At 34.7% G+C, this 18,522-nt stretch overlaps 1 protein-coding gene across 1 annotated transcript in view; it reads right to left on the bottom strand.

Moving 5' to 3' along the window:
• The window catches only part of LOC136025688 (nucleosome-remodeling factor subunit NURF301-like), a 168,606-nt gene that overhangs the window by 22,505 nt on the left and 127,579 nt on the right, over positions 1-18,522 (bottom strand). Inside the window, exons 24-27 of the mRNA XM_065701666.1 lie at positions 16,644-16,791; positions 9,013-9,242; positions 3,883-3,964; positions 1,943-2,156 (exon numbers count right to left, since the gene is read on the bottom strand). Of these exons, the coding sequence (XP_065557738.1) occupies positions 1,943-2,156; positions 3,883-3,964; positions 9,013-9,242; positions 16,644-16,791 (674 nt within the window). The remainder of the gene's footprint in view (positions 1-1,942; positions 2,157-3,882; positions 3,965-9,012; positions 9,243-16,643; positions 16,792-18,522) is intronic.

The following is an 18,522-nucleotide window of genomic DNA, read 5'->3' as shown; positions in this document are numbered from 1 at the left end:
ATTTGTAACCCGAGTTGGAATCGCAGAAGGATGGAACAAAGCCAGCAGCCAATGATGTAGTAGGGAAGTCTGTAGCCAGAGTACTCGAAGGCGCAGAAGTACTTGAGTCATGACTTACTGAAGAAGTGTCAATATTAAAGTCTCCCATGAGAATCATTTTTCTTTTCTTGGAACTGACCAACATCTTAGCAAATTCTTCAAATTTATCCAAATATTTCTTTGTCTAAAACTAGGGGGGCGGTACAACATGCATAAAAGAACCTTCTCAGATGCTATAGTGACTTCGATAACCAGAAATTCGAACAGCATTTCCTCATATAGAGAGTCAAAATCTTTAATTTCTTCAAAATGCAAAGAAATATGAATGTAGAATGCAAGTCCTCCTTTCTGATTATTCAATCTGTTTTTCTGAAGTATTTGGTATCCTTGAATGTTTGCCGCATTCAGGGTATTTGCATTCAAGTCTCACACAGTACTCCAGTGACTACTGACATTGTAAAATTTCAGCTATAATCCGTGAAGAATGAACAGTATCAGTCTTCCATTATTCTCTTCCGTATAAGCATACAAAATAACAAGAGAGAGGCATGGAAGAGCTCATTTTCCCCCTACTCCTGGGGAAAATGGGTACAATAAAAAACTTCAGCTGGATTTCTAGGTCCCTGTAAGTTTCCCTCCTCCTTGTACTATGATCTAGTCAGAAACAAATAATTATCATTTAACTGAAGGTATTACTTTCTATTACATTACTTCCAATTCTTCAGTTTATTACCATCACATTCATCAGCTGAGAAATTACAAGGTGGTTGTTTACAAGACCTGATCAAGATGGCTGTTCACACCATATTACAACCTAATTAAGTACTTGTTATCAAGCAATTTTACATTCAACTAGTTCCTAAGGGTTGGTTAAAATTTCGGAGAATGCTGAAGGGGATAGTTGAACCAAATTAAGTTTTACGAATGCTCTGATCTTTCTAATCACCAGCATTTCATAGCATTATTTCATTTCAGGCATTTTAAACAGTAGTTTCAAGTCTAATGGTTATTAGTGCACACAACGCCTTAAAATATAATTTTCAGAATAAGACACATAAGTAAGGCTTAATCCTTAGTTTGAAAGCAATTAGGTACAAAGGAAATAAAACACAAATGTCCTGTGGTGGCGCAGTGGGTTTTACCTTTGCTTGGTAATACGGGACCCAGAGATCGAATCACGCTGCAGAAATGCACTGCAGGGCCGACGCGGGGACCTTAGTAGTCAAGAAGCGTCGTTAATCTGATACAATACAATAAAACACAAATTAAGATCGAACCCAGAGATCGAATCACGCTGCAGAAATGCACTGCAGGGCCGACGCGGGGACCTTAGTAGTCAAGAAGCGTCGTTCATCTGATACAATACAATAAAACACAAATTAAGACACAACGTAAACCATTTAATCTGATGGTCCATTTTGGCAAACCACCAAAGGCTCTAAGATCACTTGACAGGTGAGACTAAGTCTCTCTATCCGTAGAAATGACCTACTTGCATGCAAGAGACCGGGATTACAGGAGAGAATACAATCTAATATATGTCAAAGAGCCGCCTCGTGCAAACTCTTTGTTGACAATTATGTTATCAAGAGAAACTAAAATAGTTCGACCAAATTTTTGTTGTCAAGTGTTCAGCAAAAAACTTTTTAAATATTCACAACAATAAAAACCGTTTTAAAGTGTTACCTGTTTGCACCTGTCATGCAACCTTCTCTTTGATTAGACGTCAAGCAAAGCTTTTATCAGAGGGAGACGGTCATTACAATCACATACAATAACAAAACTTATTTCTGGAAAAAAGTGGAGGGGGGGGGAATATAATTTTAATAATATTTCTGGAAACAGCCTTGCCAAACCGGTGTAAAGAATGGGTTTAGATGTGCATAATGACATCCCTACTTACTTCATCGCAGGAGGGGCAGTTTTTCGAGCTTTTAGAGGCACTCTTTCTTCGTCCCATTCTTCTTCTGAAAGTTTCCTTTTTCTAATGCCTTTTAGTCGGTTGATTTCCGCCTGTGTATAATTACTAAAATCGCCGTCTTCCCTTTCGAGGAAGTTCCGGAGTCTTTTCTGATCAACAGGGTTTATGTTCTTACCACTTAGCGCTTGTTGAATTGCTAAAAAAAAGAGCTGGGTGAAGCAGGTGAAACCCGAAATGGCGAACTAGAAACGAGGAGTGATTAGTCATATTTGTAACTTCTCATTCATGTTATCATAGACAGAGGTGTAGTGGAAGCTAAAAGGCCCTTTTCAAGCACAAAATTTGAAAGAAAGATGCCTACTAGAACCATATGAGCCACAACCGGTAACAATTCCAAATACGACTACTACTACAACCAAGAGCGTGTCCAGGGTTCTTTTCAGGGGGAGGGGGGTTGAGGGAGAGGAAAGGGTGCAAATAACTTAAAAATGCATCGAAAATTCGTTTATATGCATTTTTATTACGTTTTAAGAAGTTTCACAAAAAATCCAGGGGGAGGGGATTCAAATACGGCAACCCTCCTCCAAGATACGGCCTTGAGTGCTACTATTAACAACTCCCTGTAGTACCAAGCCGCATGAGGCCAAAATATCTACAAACGTTCTTCCTCCATCCTAAACTATTCAAAACTACTCTCTCAAGAAGTTCCAGTTTCCATTTGATCTTTTATTGCAAGATTCTCCCACTGAGTTCAAGGGCACCCTACGTTTCGCTGGGAAATTTGTCTTGCTTTATCCTAGGTTCACAAAGATGCCGTATAGCAATTTAGCAATTCAAAATACAGGTAACAATTCTTGTCCAACAAGAATAGTCTAATGCACTTTCCTTAAGGATAAAGAATAAGCCTATGCCTTTAGACTCACACAGAAGTCATATTCATTCCTTATGGCATTTTAGTCGCCCCTGTGTCATGCAATTGATGAAGTTGCAAAAATTTTACTTCATTGAAAAACTATGCAGTTCCTTTAAACAGAAACTTAGAAGAAAAATAAGTAGCTATTTAATCAACCAAATTACAAGGATTATCGTGTGTATTTTTCCAAGAAGTATTTCTAAATTATTCAATTGAAATCTTCCTTTTCCAAAGCATTCCTATTCTATTCATTCCTTCCTATTCCCACCTTCATACTTTTAATGCACTTTCCTTAAGGATAAAGAATAAACCTATGCCTTTAGACTCACACAGAAGCAATATTCATTCCTAACGGCATTTTAATCGTACACTGTGTCATGCAATCAATGAAGTGCCAAAAATTCAACTTCATTGAAAAACTATGCAGTTTCTTTAAACAGAAACATCAAAGAAAAATGAGTAGCTATTTAACCAGCCAAACTACAAGGATTGTCGTGTGTCCTTTTCCAAGAAGTATTTCTAAACTATTCAATTGAAATCTTACAATTCCACACCATTCCTATTCTATTCATTCCTTCCTATTTTCACCCTCATGTTTTTAATGCACTTTCCTTAAGGATAAAGAATAAACCTATGCCTTTAGACTCACACAGAATTCCTATTCTATTCTGAATAAAAATTATTCTGAATGTTTATTTGACTTAATTGTGACGTGTTGAGTGTGTGAAGCTGACTTAATGTACTAATTTGAAATTTTGATTTCTTTACCTTTACGTGACATATAAAGTGAATTTGGCTCTTACAGCTTGTGATAGCCTTTTGAAAATAAACATTATCTTATCTATTCATTCCTTCCTATTCTCACCTTCATGTTTTTAAGTTTTGTGTTACTTTGAAGCAGAATAGCAATAAATTATTTGGTCTATTGACGCCATTGGTGACTATTCCAAAGCCCAGCAATTCCTTTCTTCATGAACCTATGTAGAGTATATTTATAAAGCATACTCACTTTTCTTGATATATTCATCATTCACAGGTGCGATTTTCCGATCTTCTTCCATTTCCGTTGCTTCTTCAGGCAGTTCCTCTTGCTACAAAAATAAAACTGATATTAAAGATAAAATCAGAGGTTTTTTAATTTGGTTGACCTAAGGAGCAAAATCAGAATTTTCTTACTGGGACAACCGATTAGCCAATAAGAAATTTCCTGCCCTTCATCGTTTTTGAAACATACAAAATCTTCAGTTCAAAAATTATACATTCAAAATCATTCTGCGATATGAGGAGACTCAACTCCTCTTAATACACAATAAACGCTAATACGTCTTTATTAGTTTAAATAGTTTGACGCCATGGGGTAAATTACCGCCCTTCATACAGATTTGAAGATCTTCCGAATAGTTAGAAAATTTAGATGTAAAATAACACTTTTTGAATTCCCCTCTCCATAAGAGATACATACGACTTTATTTCTCTTTGTCTTAGGAGGTTTGTAACCAAAACAAAATACAGCAGACAATTTTGATATAAGCAATTGCATTTCCTTTACCCATCATTTTTTAGCTTCATTTAGTATGACAAATTAATTAATTGCCTTTATTTAAATTCAGATGAACTGACCTCTAAAATAGATAGCTATTTTAAAAGGTATGAAGTAAACACTAAATGGCAAATTGGAAAACAATAATCAAATTTCCGGTTTTGTGTAGTTTTTTTTTTTTTGCATCAGCAGAATTTGGGTTTTCCCATTGTCTAACTTGAAAAAAGGTAATTGCTTCAAAGACACATTTAATGGTTAGCCTGGTAGCCTTTACGTAAAGCTACTGTTTGAATGCGCTATTTTCTTTGTCAAGCCAATCTCCTCTATTATTAGTCCGAGAGCAATCTGCTCCACGAGCAGGTACTCCCTATGACTTGGAAGACAGCCTATGTTTCCATTTAGATTCAGTAAGTTACCATTACTGAATCTTCTTCAAATTGTGAATCTTCCCCGCTTGACTGTTTTTTTTTCAAGTTGTGGTTTTAAATTTTGGGTTACTATGGGCTGGAGTTCCTTCTGTACTAGGTTACAACTGCTACTGCAACCATTCAAAGATCCATAGTCTTCCGACTACCTCCGTCCTATTTCAATAGTTCCAAGCCTTTCTAAGTTGACAGAAACATTTATATTCTATGAACTTATATCAAGGGTCACTAATTCCACTGACCCATTTCAAACCTAGAATCCTCTAGTTTAATCCTCCAAGGAGAGGTTCCGTGTGTTGTCTTTCCCCTCACCCATGTACATCTCCGGTCGTTATTTTCAAATCCACATTCATTGTTGACAACTTTTTTGGTTTTCATGTTGAGACAATCCTTAAAAAGACAGAGTGGACAATGGGTGTTCTTGTTTATTTGCATCAATTTGATTCTCCAGTGTATAAATAAACATTTTTCAGTGTTCATCAATTTCAGTTCAACTGAAATTGCCTTACTCACATACATCAGACCAATTTTAGAATGCGATTGTCCTAAATGGGGCCCTCAATTCAACATCACTGTTTAATTAAGTTACCACCTTGAGTCATTACAGAAAAGAGATGTTAAAGTCTCTGTGACGCTAAAACAACATTATCTACCTAACAAATACCGTCCCTGCACGAGAGTGAATTTGTTTGAACTGAAAATTTTGCCAATTTCTTCTCAGCAGTAATAACCACTGAAAAAATATTAACATCAATTATGAAGAAAATTAAATACAAGACAACTTAAAACATTAAAACAACTTAAAACATTCGTTGGAATTTATCCTTGACAACAACAGCTAAAATAGCAGCTACCATTTGATACCATTTTTTATTTGAAACACGACCGCCATTTAGTTGGAATTTGTCCTTGACTACTACACTACAATAACAGCTATCATATGATACCATTTTTTATTGGAAGCACGAGCGTCATTTAGCTGGAATTTATCCTTGACTACAACAGCTACAATAACAGCTACCATTTGATACCATATTTTATTGGAAGCACGAGCGTCATTTACTTGGAATTTATCCTTGACTACAACAACTACAATAGCAGCTACCATTTGATACCATTTTTTATTGGAAGCACGAGCGTTATTTAGTTGGAATTTATCCTTGACTACAACAGCTACAATAACAGCTACCATTTCATACAATTTTTTATTGGAAGCATGACCGTCATTTAGTTGGAATTTATCCTTGACTACAACAGCTACAATAACAGCTACCATTTGATAACATTTTTTATTGGAAGCACAAGCGTCATTTAGTTGGAATTTATCGTTGGCTACAACAGCTACAATAACAGCTACCCTTTGATACCATTTTTTATTGGAAGCACGAGCGTCATTTAGTTGGAATTTATCCTTGACTATAACACTAAAATAACAGCTACCATTTGATACCATTTTTTATTGGAAGCACGGGCGTCATCTAGTTGGAATTTATCCTTGATTGAAACAGCTACAATAACAGCTACCATTTGATACCATTTTTTATTGGAAGCACGGCCGTCATTTAGTTGGAATTTATCCTTGACTACAACACTACAATAACAGCTACCATTTGATACCATTTTTTATTGGAAGCACGGCTGTCATTTAGTTGGAATTTATCCTTGACTACAACACTACAATAACAGCTACCATTTGATACCATTTTTATTGGAAGCACGGGCGTCATCTAGTTGGAATTTATCCTTGACTGAAACAGCTACAATAACAGCTACCATTTGATACCATTTTTTATTGGAAGCACGGCCGTCATTTAGTTGGAATTTATCCTGACTATAACACTACAATAACAGCTACCATTTGACTACAATAACAGCTATCATTTGGAGGCACGAGCCTCGTTTAATTGGAATTTACCCTTGACTACAACAGCTACAATAACAGCTACTATTTGATACCATTTTTTATTGGAAGCACGGCTGTCATTTAGTTGGAATTTATCCTTGACTACAACACTACAATAACAGCTACCATTTGATGCCATATTTTATTGGAAGCACGACCGTCATTTAGTTGGAATTTATCCTTGACTACAATAGCTACCATTTGATACCATTTTTTATTGGAGGCACGAGCGTCGTTTAATTGGAATTTACCCTTGACTACAACAGCTACAATAACAGCTACCATTTGATACCATTTTTTATTGGAAGCGTGGGCATCATTTAGATGGAGTTTATCCTTGACTACAATACTACAATAACAGCTACCATTTGATACCATTTTTATTGGAAGCACGAGCGTCATTTAGTTGTAATTTATCCTTGACTACAACAGCTACCACTTGATACCAATTTTATTGGAAGCAAGAACGGCATTTAGTTGGAATTTATCCTTGACTACGACAGCTTGTATAAAAAAAATCATTCTGATATGAGGTGTACCCATGTATTATCCAATGATTAACCTGGCCAGGTTCATAATAAGGCAAACTGGGAGGGCTGAAGACCCGAGGTAAAGGAGATAGGCGACAAAAAAGGGGTAAGTCGATTTTTTTTTGTCAGTCAAAAACCCACAAAGTGGTCCATTTGGTCAATCTATAGGGAATAGACTGGTCAGTCTAAAATGGTAAACAAAAACATTTCTATCCAAAAACATCGATAAAAACTTGTTATACAGGATACATAGAATATTTTACACATCTTTTGATTTTTTTTTACATAAATATTTTAAATAGTATTACAAAACACTGCATATGCTTTCATAATATTTTTATTTTGTATAAGGTTTAGTCATGTCATACGTTCCTTGAATATTATTTTTGGTAACATTCTGTGTTTTAATTAACATATCCTACTGTCAATTACAACTAATATACTGTCAATCCTAGCAACATTAAATAGACACTGCAGTGTAATGCCTTTAAACTGATTACCTAACACTGGCTATATTTATCGTCAACATTGCAGGAATAATGAATGACAATTTCGTACTGTAATAATCTATGCATATGGCTAAATTGCTGCAAATAGTAATGTTCTCTAGAGCATCCTGATATGGAAAAAGTTAAAAAAAGAGGAGCTAGGATTGTTACCAACAGAGTTTAAGAAATATTATTTCTCAATGGGACGACTGAATATATTAAAAAGATTTGTTATTTACAATACTTCTAAATGAAGAAGGAAGTTTCAATAAACTTTGGTCTTTCAATGCAGCGGCTGAAGCACATGCAGCGCCGTTTCGCTGCGTAAATAAAAAGCAGTGTGGCTTCTATGTATAACTTTTTTTTTTAGGTCATTTCATATGGAAGGGGTGATCATGGAAACTTTGGAAGGATCGTTCAAGTTCTAGAGCCCATTTCAGAGTCACAAGTGATAAGAGGGCAATCAGCCTCCATCCAAGGTGTTTTTATTACTACCCACCTCGCCACCCCCCAAGACACCCAATCAAAATTTTGTGATGGTCATTTTGTTCAAAATAGTCGAAAAGTTGAAAAAAATATGCCTAAGGGGATCACATGATCCCAATAACCATTGGGGAAGAGCCCTATATGATAGTTTTGTAATGGAAAAGGATAGCATGTTTGATCCTAGGTGTTCGATTAGCTAGAAACTTCACGAGATCGTTCTTTGGGACAAGAACATCAAATAATCTGTTGGAAGTGGGGTGGGGTGTTCGATGGTCCAAGCACCCTGCGACTGGAATGAGAGGTGACAGCCTGTGTAGAGCAAAAATTCTTACTGTAAAACATTTAGTAGCAGTAGTCGAAATATTTGCTTGATTTTCGTCTTCATATTTTGCTACTGGCTGACAAAATCCTCGTTTTCTCACCTATTTGATTTAAATTTTCATTTATTATATCCTTTCCTTTCTTGGTTTCATACGTCATGTATAGCCAGTGTGGTCTTAGAGCGTACTTACAGATCCACTATAATTTACCCCCCCCCCCCCCGATTAGTAGGATTTAATAGCATTTAGTAGCAGGCAGTGAGCAGTTTGTCCCCAAGTTTTACTACAGAGATTTCGAAGAGATTTACGACGTCTATCATTTCGATTCAAGCTAATACCATAATTGCGCAGGATTAATTGGAAAACTCAATATGGAAATTCAATTAGTCACATAAAGTGATCAGTAAATATAAAAACAAAAGGTCTAGATAAGACTGAAGATCATACTGTTGACATTTTTGGAGCTTGTGTGGGAATAGCCTTTCTAAACTGCATAGTTCCAGCATTAATCCTGGAAGGGGCTCGGACCGGCATCTGTCCTGTTACCGCGGCTGGGTTGACAGCAATCTGTGATGCTGGAATGGTTGGGATGTGAGCTGATGTTCCAGGAGTGTAACCAGGAATAGGAATAATAATTCTTGCAGGTGGTTGTATACCTTTGGCTACATTCCTTGAAACTGCAAGAGAAAAAAAATAGAAAGGTTTCGAAAAACACAGCCTTAGCCTAAAAAAGGAACTTAAAAATAAAATTCATACGCATACCTTTCCCACAGTTACCCCCCCCCCCATACATCCACACAAAAACTCAAGAGGTTGTATGACAGGAGAGCTGCTAATGTCCAGAAGTCTTTTGTGTTGACTTTCTCTTTTCTTAAAAGCGACCCAGAATTTTACCCTCCCCTTCCTCCTTCCAGCTGTGTAACTGAACTTAAACTGCTTGGGGTGTATCTTACTGCTGATTTAAAATGGGAGAAACACACGAAAATTATGCTCCGGAGAGCTAATACAGGTATTAGTTCCCTAAACCATTTGCGAGTTTATACCTCATTTATACGGTCTTGCCTTGATTACTGTTCCCCCGTTTGGCATTACGGCCTAACGCAGGAGCAGTCGGAAGCGATTGAGAAAGTTCGGTTTCGGTCATTGTTGGTAATTTCAGAAGTGCCCAAAGTCCCCACCTTGAACAGTTTGGCCTAGATTCCCTTGCTAGCCGTCGACAAAAACTGTCGCTTGCTTTTGGTAAAGGGGTGTCGAGCAGCACATCCCACCAATCCATACTGACTCCTGATTTCAAACCACATAGAGAAAGACCCGTAAGGGCAGTGGCAGAAGTTGTACCTCGTATAAGACCTATCCATGTGTCACGAAACAGATATTTGAAAAGCTTTCTTCCCTCATTTGTAAAGTTTTTAATGTTACTGCTAGTAAATAAAATAGCTACAGCTTTAGTTCGTTAGTTATATTATATTTTGACTAGTCAGTTATTGTGTACTGACTTTAAGTTGACGATTGGATTTATTTCCAATTATCTCCTAAGTGTTGACTATGGATTGTACATGTATTTTCGTTTTGACGACCACAACGAATATTCAGCTTGTCCGCTGCTTTAGATTGTTAGTTGTATTTTATTATAGCTTGACTAGTCAGTTATTGTGTATTGATTTTAAGTGTACGATTAGAATTATTTTAAATTATTTCATAAATGTTGACTATAGATTGTTTATATATTTTTGGTTTGACAACTAAACGAATATTCGACTTGTCCGCTAGCTGTTTTGGAAATAAATTGAACTGAATTGAATTGTATATGACTGAATTTTCGACACGAAGATGATCCGAAACTCGGTAATGTTCTTTAGGTTTGATATTCTTTCAGACAAAAAAAAACAACAGAAAAAAGCTGAGTTATTCTAAGTTAATTTGATTTTCTTTATTATTATCTTTTTTTGTACAAAGACTAACACAAACACAAGAAAACCTCCTGAAGTTAGTTTGATTTGTATCAAGTTTTACTGTTATTTTTTTTCGATCCCAACTTTTTATTCGACGATTTTAAGAATTTATTCTAGTTTAATTATCTCAGTACTCAGTTACCAAAGAACTGTCTCTTCACCATTATATACATATATTTTTAAGTATTTTTAAGTTAGTATGCTATTAGGGGAACGTGAGATTAATACAATTGTTAGTTAATTGACAACATAAAACATTTATAAGAACACAAGATATCAAATTGAGCAAAAGTAAGACTCAGGAACATTGTCATCCTCCTTTTTTTTATAATCTATCTTAACTCTGCAATTTTTTGTTAGCATCTTGACAAAAAGATACATATAAGAAAACGGTTGCAATTAGTTAGTTTTAGGACCGTTCTTTCAGTGTTTAAAAAAATTCAATAAAAGCAGATTTTCCATGAAAATGACAAAATGAGTTGTTTTTTTTTCAAAAAGGTAGAAAATGGTTGGAATTTGTTAGTTTTATGGTTTCAATTGTTCCCATACGTCCTTCCAATGGTCAGCGGTGTCAATACACAGAAACTAAGGTATTGGGCATAAATATGTTCTCCAAAATCTAAGTGGAGAGGAGAGGACCGTTTTTCCAGTGTTTTAAAAAAAGTTCAATAAAAGCAGATTTTCAATAAAAATATCAAAATGAGTTGTTTTTTTTTTTTCAAAATATAAGAAAATGGTTGCAATTTGTTAGTTTTATGGTTTCAATCGTTTCCATATGACCTCCCAATGGTCAGTGGCGTCGATACACAGAAACTAAGGAGTTGAGCAAAAATTTGTTCTCCAAAATCTAAGCGGGGAGGAGAGGAACGTTTTTTCAGCGTTTTTAACAAAATTCAATAAAAGAACATTTTTAACGAAAATAACAAAAAAGTGTTTTTTTTTTAATGGTAGAAAATGGTTACAATTTGTTAGTTTTATGGTTTCAATTGTTCCCGTATGACCTTCCGATGATCAGTGGCGTCGATATTCAGAAACTAAGGAGTTGGGCAAAAATGTGTTCTCCAGAATCTAAGTGGGGAGGAGAGGACCGTTCTTTCAGTGTTTTAAAAAATACAATAAAAGCAGATTTTCAATGAAAATGACAAAATGAGTTGTTTTTTTTCAAAAAGGTAGAAAATGGTTGCAATTTGTTAGTTTTATGGTTTCAATTGTTCCCATACGTCCTTTCAATGGTCAGTGGCGTCAATACACTGAAACTAAGGTATTGGGCATAGACATGTACTCCAAAATCTAAGTGGAGAGGAGAGGACTGTTTTTTCAGTGTTTTCAAAAAATTCAATAAAAGCAGATTTTCAATGAAAATAACAAAAAAGTGTTGCGTTTTTTTTATGGTAGAAAATGGTAGCAATTTGTTAGTTTTATGGTTTCAATCGTTCCCATATGACCTTCCAATGGTCGGTGGCGTCGATACACAGAAACTAAGGTATTGGGCATAAACGTGTTCTCCACAATCTACGTGGAGAGGAGAGGACCGTTTTTTCAGGGTTTTTAGAAAATTCAATAAAAGCAGATTTTCAATAAAAACAACAAAATGAGTTGTTTTTTTTCGAAATATAAGAAAATGGTTGAAATGTGTTAGTTTTATGGTTTCAATCGTTTCCATATGGCCTTCCAATGGCCAGTGTCGTCGATACACAGAAACTAAGGAGTTGGGCAAAAATGTGTTCTCTGAAATCTAAGTGGGGAGGAGAGGAACATTTTTTCAGCGTTTTTAAAAATTCAATAAAAGCAGATCTTCAACGAAAATAACAAAAAAGTGTTTTTTAATGGTAGAAAATGGTTGCAATTTGTTAATTTTAGGGTTTCAATAGTTCCCAGATGACCTTCCGATGGTCAGTGGCGTCGATACACAGAAACTAAGGTATTGGGCATAAACGTGTTCTCCAAAATCTAAGTAGGGACGAGAGGACCGTTTTTTTCTGCGTTTTCGAAAAATTCAATAAAAGTAGATTTTCAATGAAAATAACAAAAAAGTGTTTTTTTTTTATGGTAGAAAATGGTTGCAATTTGCTACTTTTATGGTTTCAATCGTTCCCATATGTCCTTCCAATGGCCAGTTGCGTCGATACACAGAAACTAAGGTATTGGGCATAAACGTGTTCTCCAAAATCTAAGTGGAGAGGAGAGGACCGTTTTTTCAGTGTTTTCAAAAAATTCAATAAAAGCAGGTTTTCAATAAAAATAACAAAATGAGTTGTTTTTTTTTCAAAATATAAGAAAATGGTTGCAATTTGTTAGTTTTATGGTTTCAATCGTTTCCATATGACCTCCCAACGGTCAGTGGCGTCGATACACAGAAACTAAGGAGTTGAGCAAAAATTTGTTCACCAAAATCTAAGCGGGGAGGAGAGGAACGTTTTTTAAGCGTTTTCAAAAAATTCAACAAAAGTAGATTTTCAATGAAAATAACAAAAAAGTGTTGTTTTTCTTTTAATGATAGAAAATGGTTGCAATTTGTTAGTTTTATGGTTTCAATCGTTCTCATATGACCTTCCGATGGTCAGTGGCGTCGATACACAAAAAACTAAGGTGTTGGGCATAAACGTGTTCTCAAAAATCTAAGTGGGGAGGAGAGGACCATTTTTTCTGCGTTTTCAAAAAATTCGATAAAAGTATATTTTCAATAAGAATAACAAGTTTTTTTTTTCAAAATCTTTAGAGCAGGGGTATCTTAGGTACTGCTTATGGTAGTCGTCTAATTTATCATGTTTTTATTCCTGTTTTTGCAATAAATTTTCTTTAAAATTTAAATTATCTCGGTAATCTCTTGTTAAAAAGGAATTGCTCGGCAAAGATGTAACTAAATAACCACAATTCATTGGTTTTGTGAGTTCACTTGCTATCACAAAGTGGGATTGATTTAGTTGGATTGATCCATTTGGCTCCATTGATAGATTGGTATAGATTGATACTTGATTTAATTATTGTTAATGATACACACACACATATATATATATATATATATATATATATATATATATATATATATATATATATATATATATATATATATATATATATATATATATATATATATATATATATATATATATATATATATATATATATATATATATATATATATATATATATATATATATATATATATATATATATATATATATATATATATATATATATATATATATATATATATATATATATATATATATATATATATATATATATATATATATATATATATATATATATATATATATATATTCGGCAGAACTTACTAGGCAAAAAACCGTAATATATTGATAACTTGCAATCAGATCTTGGGATACCCTGAGTCTTTAATACCGAAGTTCTGTCTCTTCACCATTGTAGTTCAGTTCATTATTGTGGAGCACCACCCTGGTTTTGTTTGTGTTTTCCTTTCTTTCTTTCTTTTTTCTGTGCCACCCATTTTGGCTTATTAAAAAAATCGTGGTAGCGGTCTAACCTGTCCGGTTTTTGTAGAAAGTATGCACGACTAGCCAAACTGATGAGTACAGCATTACTTTTTGATAAGTTCTTTAGATTTTTTCCTTGTGTACATTTCCTTTCTCTAAAGCCAATGGCGACAAATCGACCTTGACCAATGGTCTGTGAGCTGAAATTGACTTTCGTATATTACTTCAGAAAGAACATTGATCCATGATCCATTTGATCTTAGATCCATGTTGATCCGTGATCCATTAGATCTTTGATCAATAATCTATTTGATCTTTCATCCATGTTGATCCATAATCCACTTGATCTTTGATCCATGTTGATCCATTATCTGTTTGATCTTTGATCCATGTTGATCCATGATCCATTTGATCTATGATCCATTTGATCGTTGATCAATGATCCATTTGATCTTTGATCCATGATCCATTTGATCCTTGATCCATGTTGATCCATGATCCGTTTGATCTTTGATCCATGTTGGTGCATGATCCATTTGATCTTTCATCAATGATCATTTGATCTTTGATCCATGTTGGTCCAAGATCCATTTGATCTTTCATCAATGATCATTTGATCTTTGATCCATGTTGGTCCATGATCCATTTGATCTTTGATCCATTTTGATCCAAAATCCATTTGATCTTTGATCCATGTTGATCCATGATCCATTTGATCTTTGATCCATGCTACTGCGTTCAAGTGGACTGTTCCGCTCAAGCAAGCAGTGGACAGTTTCAAACTGAAGTGAGACTGAAATCTAAAAGTGCTTCAGATTTGCGTCTCTTCCCCGACCCCATTGCCGAAATGGCTCCCGGCTGTGAAGCCAAAATATGCTGACTTTACAGTTCGTATTACAAACTTCTTCTTTCAACGTTCACCATTAATTAGAACTTTGTTTCCATCATTACGTTTTCATTTAACCATGTGTCAAACAATGATATTATAAGAAAATCACAAGCTTTAAACCTGTTTTAGCTTTAGAGAAATTGTAATATCTATGGACGTATACAATATAATACATACTGTACATGCGTATATATTGTTGCAATTTTACTTGATAAACTTATTCTATAGCCTGGGAACCATTATTTGACCTCTAAGGCAAGACTACTGAAACTTGTGAAATATTCTCAGAATGCAAACGATGTCTTTGTTTTTTGGGCAATATCAATGGACATGTATTTTGGTTTCCAAAGCTTTCGCCTATTTATGGTTTACGGTTCAACCATTTTAACTGTTATTTAGAGATACAGCTTAAATAGTCAACACATTATTCTTAGTTTAACAAAAATAATTCCAGGTACTTATCTAACTACGCCAAAGATCGTCCTTGTCGGCCAACAATCGAGGGCCAAACGAAAAGCAGGACGTCCCAAATGGGGTGGAAGGATGTGGCAAGAAAATATTTATGGGTAATCGGAACTTCTTGAGAGGGAGAGAAGAGGGAGGCTTTCAACAGATTGGAATGGAGAAGGAGGGTATGAAGCTGTTTTGGCTTCTGGCGGCTTGGTTCTACAGTGAGTTTTTAGCATTTGTATTAAACAGCACAAACATAAAATTCCAAAAAAGTGGCAAACTATTTAAACTGGTACCCCTCCTTTCGAAAAAGGCCCCGCCTCCACCCTTGAGTAGATCTCAATTTTGTTTTTAGGGCTTTGATCATCACTACGTAGCTGAACACCCAAGTTCCAGACCCTCCCACTAATATAAAAAAAAAAAAAAATCATGCACACATATTTTTCCGCACTATAGATCTAACAAGGCCATACAATACAGTATTCTATAATATACACCACAAAAAAGATGACATAAATAACAATCATCTCCCCCCCCCCAAAAAAAAAAATATTGGCGGGGAAGGATTGCGTGATATGCCAAGTAATTTGAAATTCAAAAAGATGGATACCAGCTTCACTTGGTTCGTCAGGCTGTTATAGATATTTTGAAAATGTGCGGACAATGATGAATCTTTCAAAAATGGGAATGAATTGAGGAAACAATGGATGTTTGCGTCAGATGTTAATCCATCCTTAATTTCTGTTAATGATAAACAAAAGAAAATAATAATAAAAAAAAAACAGACAGGCTATTGAGACCAATATGAAAACAGGGTCATTAATAGTTAGTTAAAATTTCATCGATTTTTATTATGTACAATATTTGATACTGTTCATATTTCTAAAAAAAAAAAAACACATAATACATTTTTCTACAGATGTAAATTAGAAATGTCCTGGATATTTGTGTCATTAGTAGGGGACTGTTCGTTTTTGTCGCTCCTGTGTTCATTTGGTCTTGGAACATTTTATTTTTTGCTGTTGCCCAATTATTCCTAGAATTAGGGATGTTTGAAGAATATATTTTTGATGAAAGTTCAGAAATTTTTGTTCTTGCGTCAGTTTTTTTTTCTAAGAAAAAGTAGTCAATTTATTTTGCTCTGTCATCTTTCACTGCATTAAATAAATATATCCCGCTGTTTTTTTTTGTTGTTGTTGTTTTTTCCGCATTTAATAATGTCTTAAGACAGAAAATCTCTAACACAGAAAATGATACCAAGAAAAAATACATACTAAAATCCAAAAACATGTTTACCAGCAGATAAATAGAGCAGCGACAATAACTTACTTGCACTAAGATGCTGTTTGGCCCTTGTTTGAATATGAGCAACAACTTGCGGAGAGATGACATTAGGTCGTATATCCTTGTATGTCAAGCTAGCTTTTCCCCCTGGTTGTATCTGAGACAGTATTACATACGGAGGTTCGTATTTTTCCTGAAATAAAGAACATATTTTTGTTAAAATTCAGGCATAAAAAAAATGTAATTAGTCAGCATACTCTTATCTCAGCAGCCCAAGATCAAAACACACTTACGAAAAAAAAAATTACATACGGAGGTTCGTATTTTTCCTGAAATAAAGAACATATTTTTGTTAAAATTCAGGCATAAAAAAAATGTAATTAGTCAGTATACTCTTATCTCGAACTTGAACTTGAGCAGCCCAAGATCAAAACACACTTAAGAAAAAAAAAACAAGCATTTAGCAATAACTGTTTGAAGCAGATAGGTTAGGTGGAAAATGAAGATACAATTTTCGTAACAGTTTCAACTAGGGAAGTGACAGAGAACAGTTACCATATTGCTACCTGCTGTTATATTCTAGAAGCTCAAGGGAAAAAGTTGAGGGCTTCCCCTTTGCCGATCGCATTTTTTTTTTACTGTAAGGAGAAAGAGGATTGAAACACCTGAAATAAGCATATATATATATATATATATATATATATATATATATATATATATATATATATATATATATATATATATATATATATATATATAACAAAATGTTTCAAAGGTAACATAGACTTATACATATTTTATCCCATCAATTAAAAATATGCAGTACAAGAAGAAAAATTGTACAGAAACGAAAGCTGTGAAAAAATCCAAGACTCTTGAGTCGGATTTAAAGAATTAGTAAATTTTTGCTGAATGGAGTCGGAGTAGCAGTCGGTATATCAAAATGTCTAGAGTCGGAGTTGCACTCTGTTAATCTTAATTCAGAGTTGGAGTCGGGTTTCAGTAAATTTTGTTGAACGGAGTCGGAGTTGTAGTCGGTATTGAAAATGTCTGGAGTCAAGGTTGGAGTCGGTTATCAAACAGTTCGTGGTAACGAACTGTAGTATGGAGCGACCCGGCTCAATAGTGACCAAAACTCTAAAAAATGGAATTTTGATACCAATAGCTACATCAAAAGAATCGCATTTTAATGCTGATTTTAAATATATAAGTTTCATCAAGATCAGTTATACCCATCGAAAGTTACGAGCCTGAGAATATTGCCTCATTTAGAAAATAGGGGGAAACACCCCTAAAAGTCATACAATCTTAACGAAAATCACACCATCAGATTCAACGTATTGGAGAACCTTTTTGTAGAAGTTTCAAGCTTCTATCTACAAAAATGTGGAATTTCGCATGTTTTGCCAGAAGACAGATCACGGATGCGTGTTTATTTGTTTTTTTGTTTGTTTTTTTTCCCAGGGGTGATCGTATCGACTGAGTGGTCCTCGAATTTCGCGAGAGGGCTCATTCTAACGCAAATGAAAAGTTCTAGTGCCCTTTTTAAGTGACCAAAAAAATTAGAGGGCACCTAGGTCCCCTCCCACGCTCATTTTTTCCCATAAGTCACCGATTCAAAATTCTGAGATAGCCATTTTTTTCACCGTAGTCGAAAAACCTAATAACTATGTCTTTAGGGACGACTTACTCCCCCGCAGTTCCCGTGGGAAGGGCTGCAAGTTACAAACTTTGACCTGTGTTTACATATAGTAAGTTCTACTTGCCTTTTTAAGTAATCAAAAATTGGAGGGGAACTTGGCCTCCTCCTTCACTCCTTTTTTCTCAAGTCAAAGTCCAGAAATTAAATAGAAAAAGAAACAAGTTTTTTTTTAAATGAAAGTAAAGAACAACATTAATACTTTTTTTTTTTTTTCTAATTAAA

The sequence above is a fragment of the Artemia franciscana genome, chromosome 4 (assembly GCF_032884065.1).
Source record: "Artemia franciscana chromosome 4, ASM3288406v1, whole genome shotgun sequence".
Lineage (NCBI taxonomy): Eukaryota > Metazoa > Arthropoda > Branchiopoda > Anostraca > Artemiidae > Artemia > Artemia franciscana.
The sequence above is the reverse complement of the archived record's forward strand: the minus strand, read 5'-3'. Positions and strand labels throughout refer to the sequence as shown.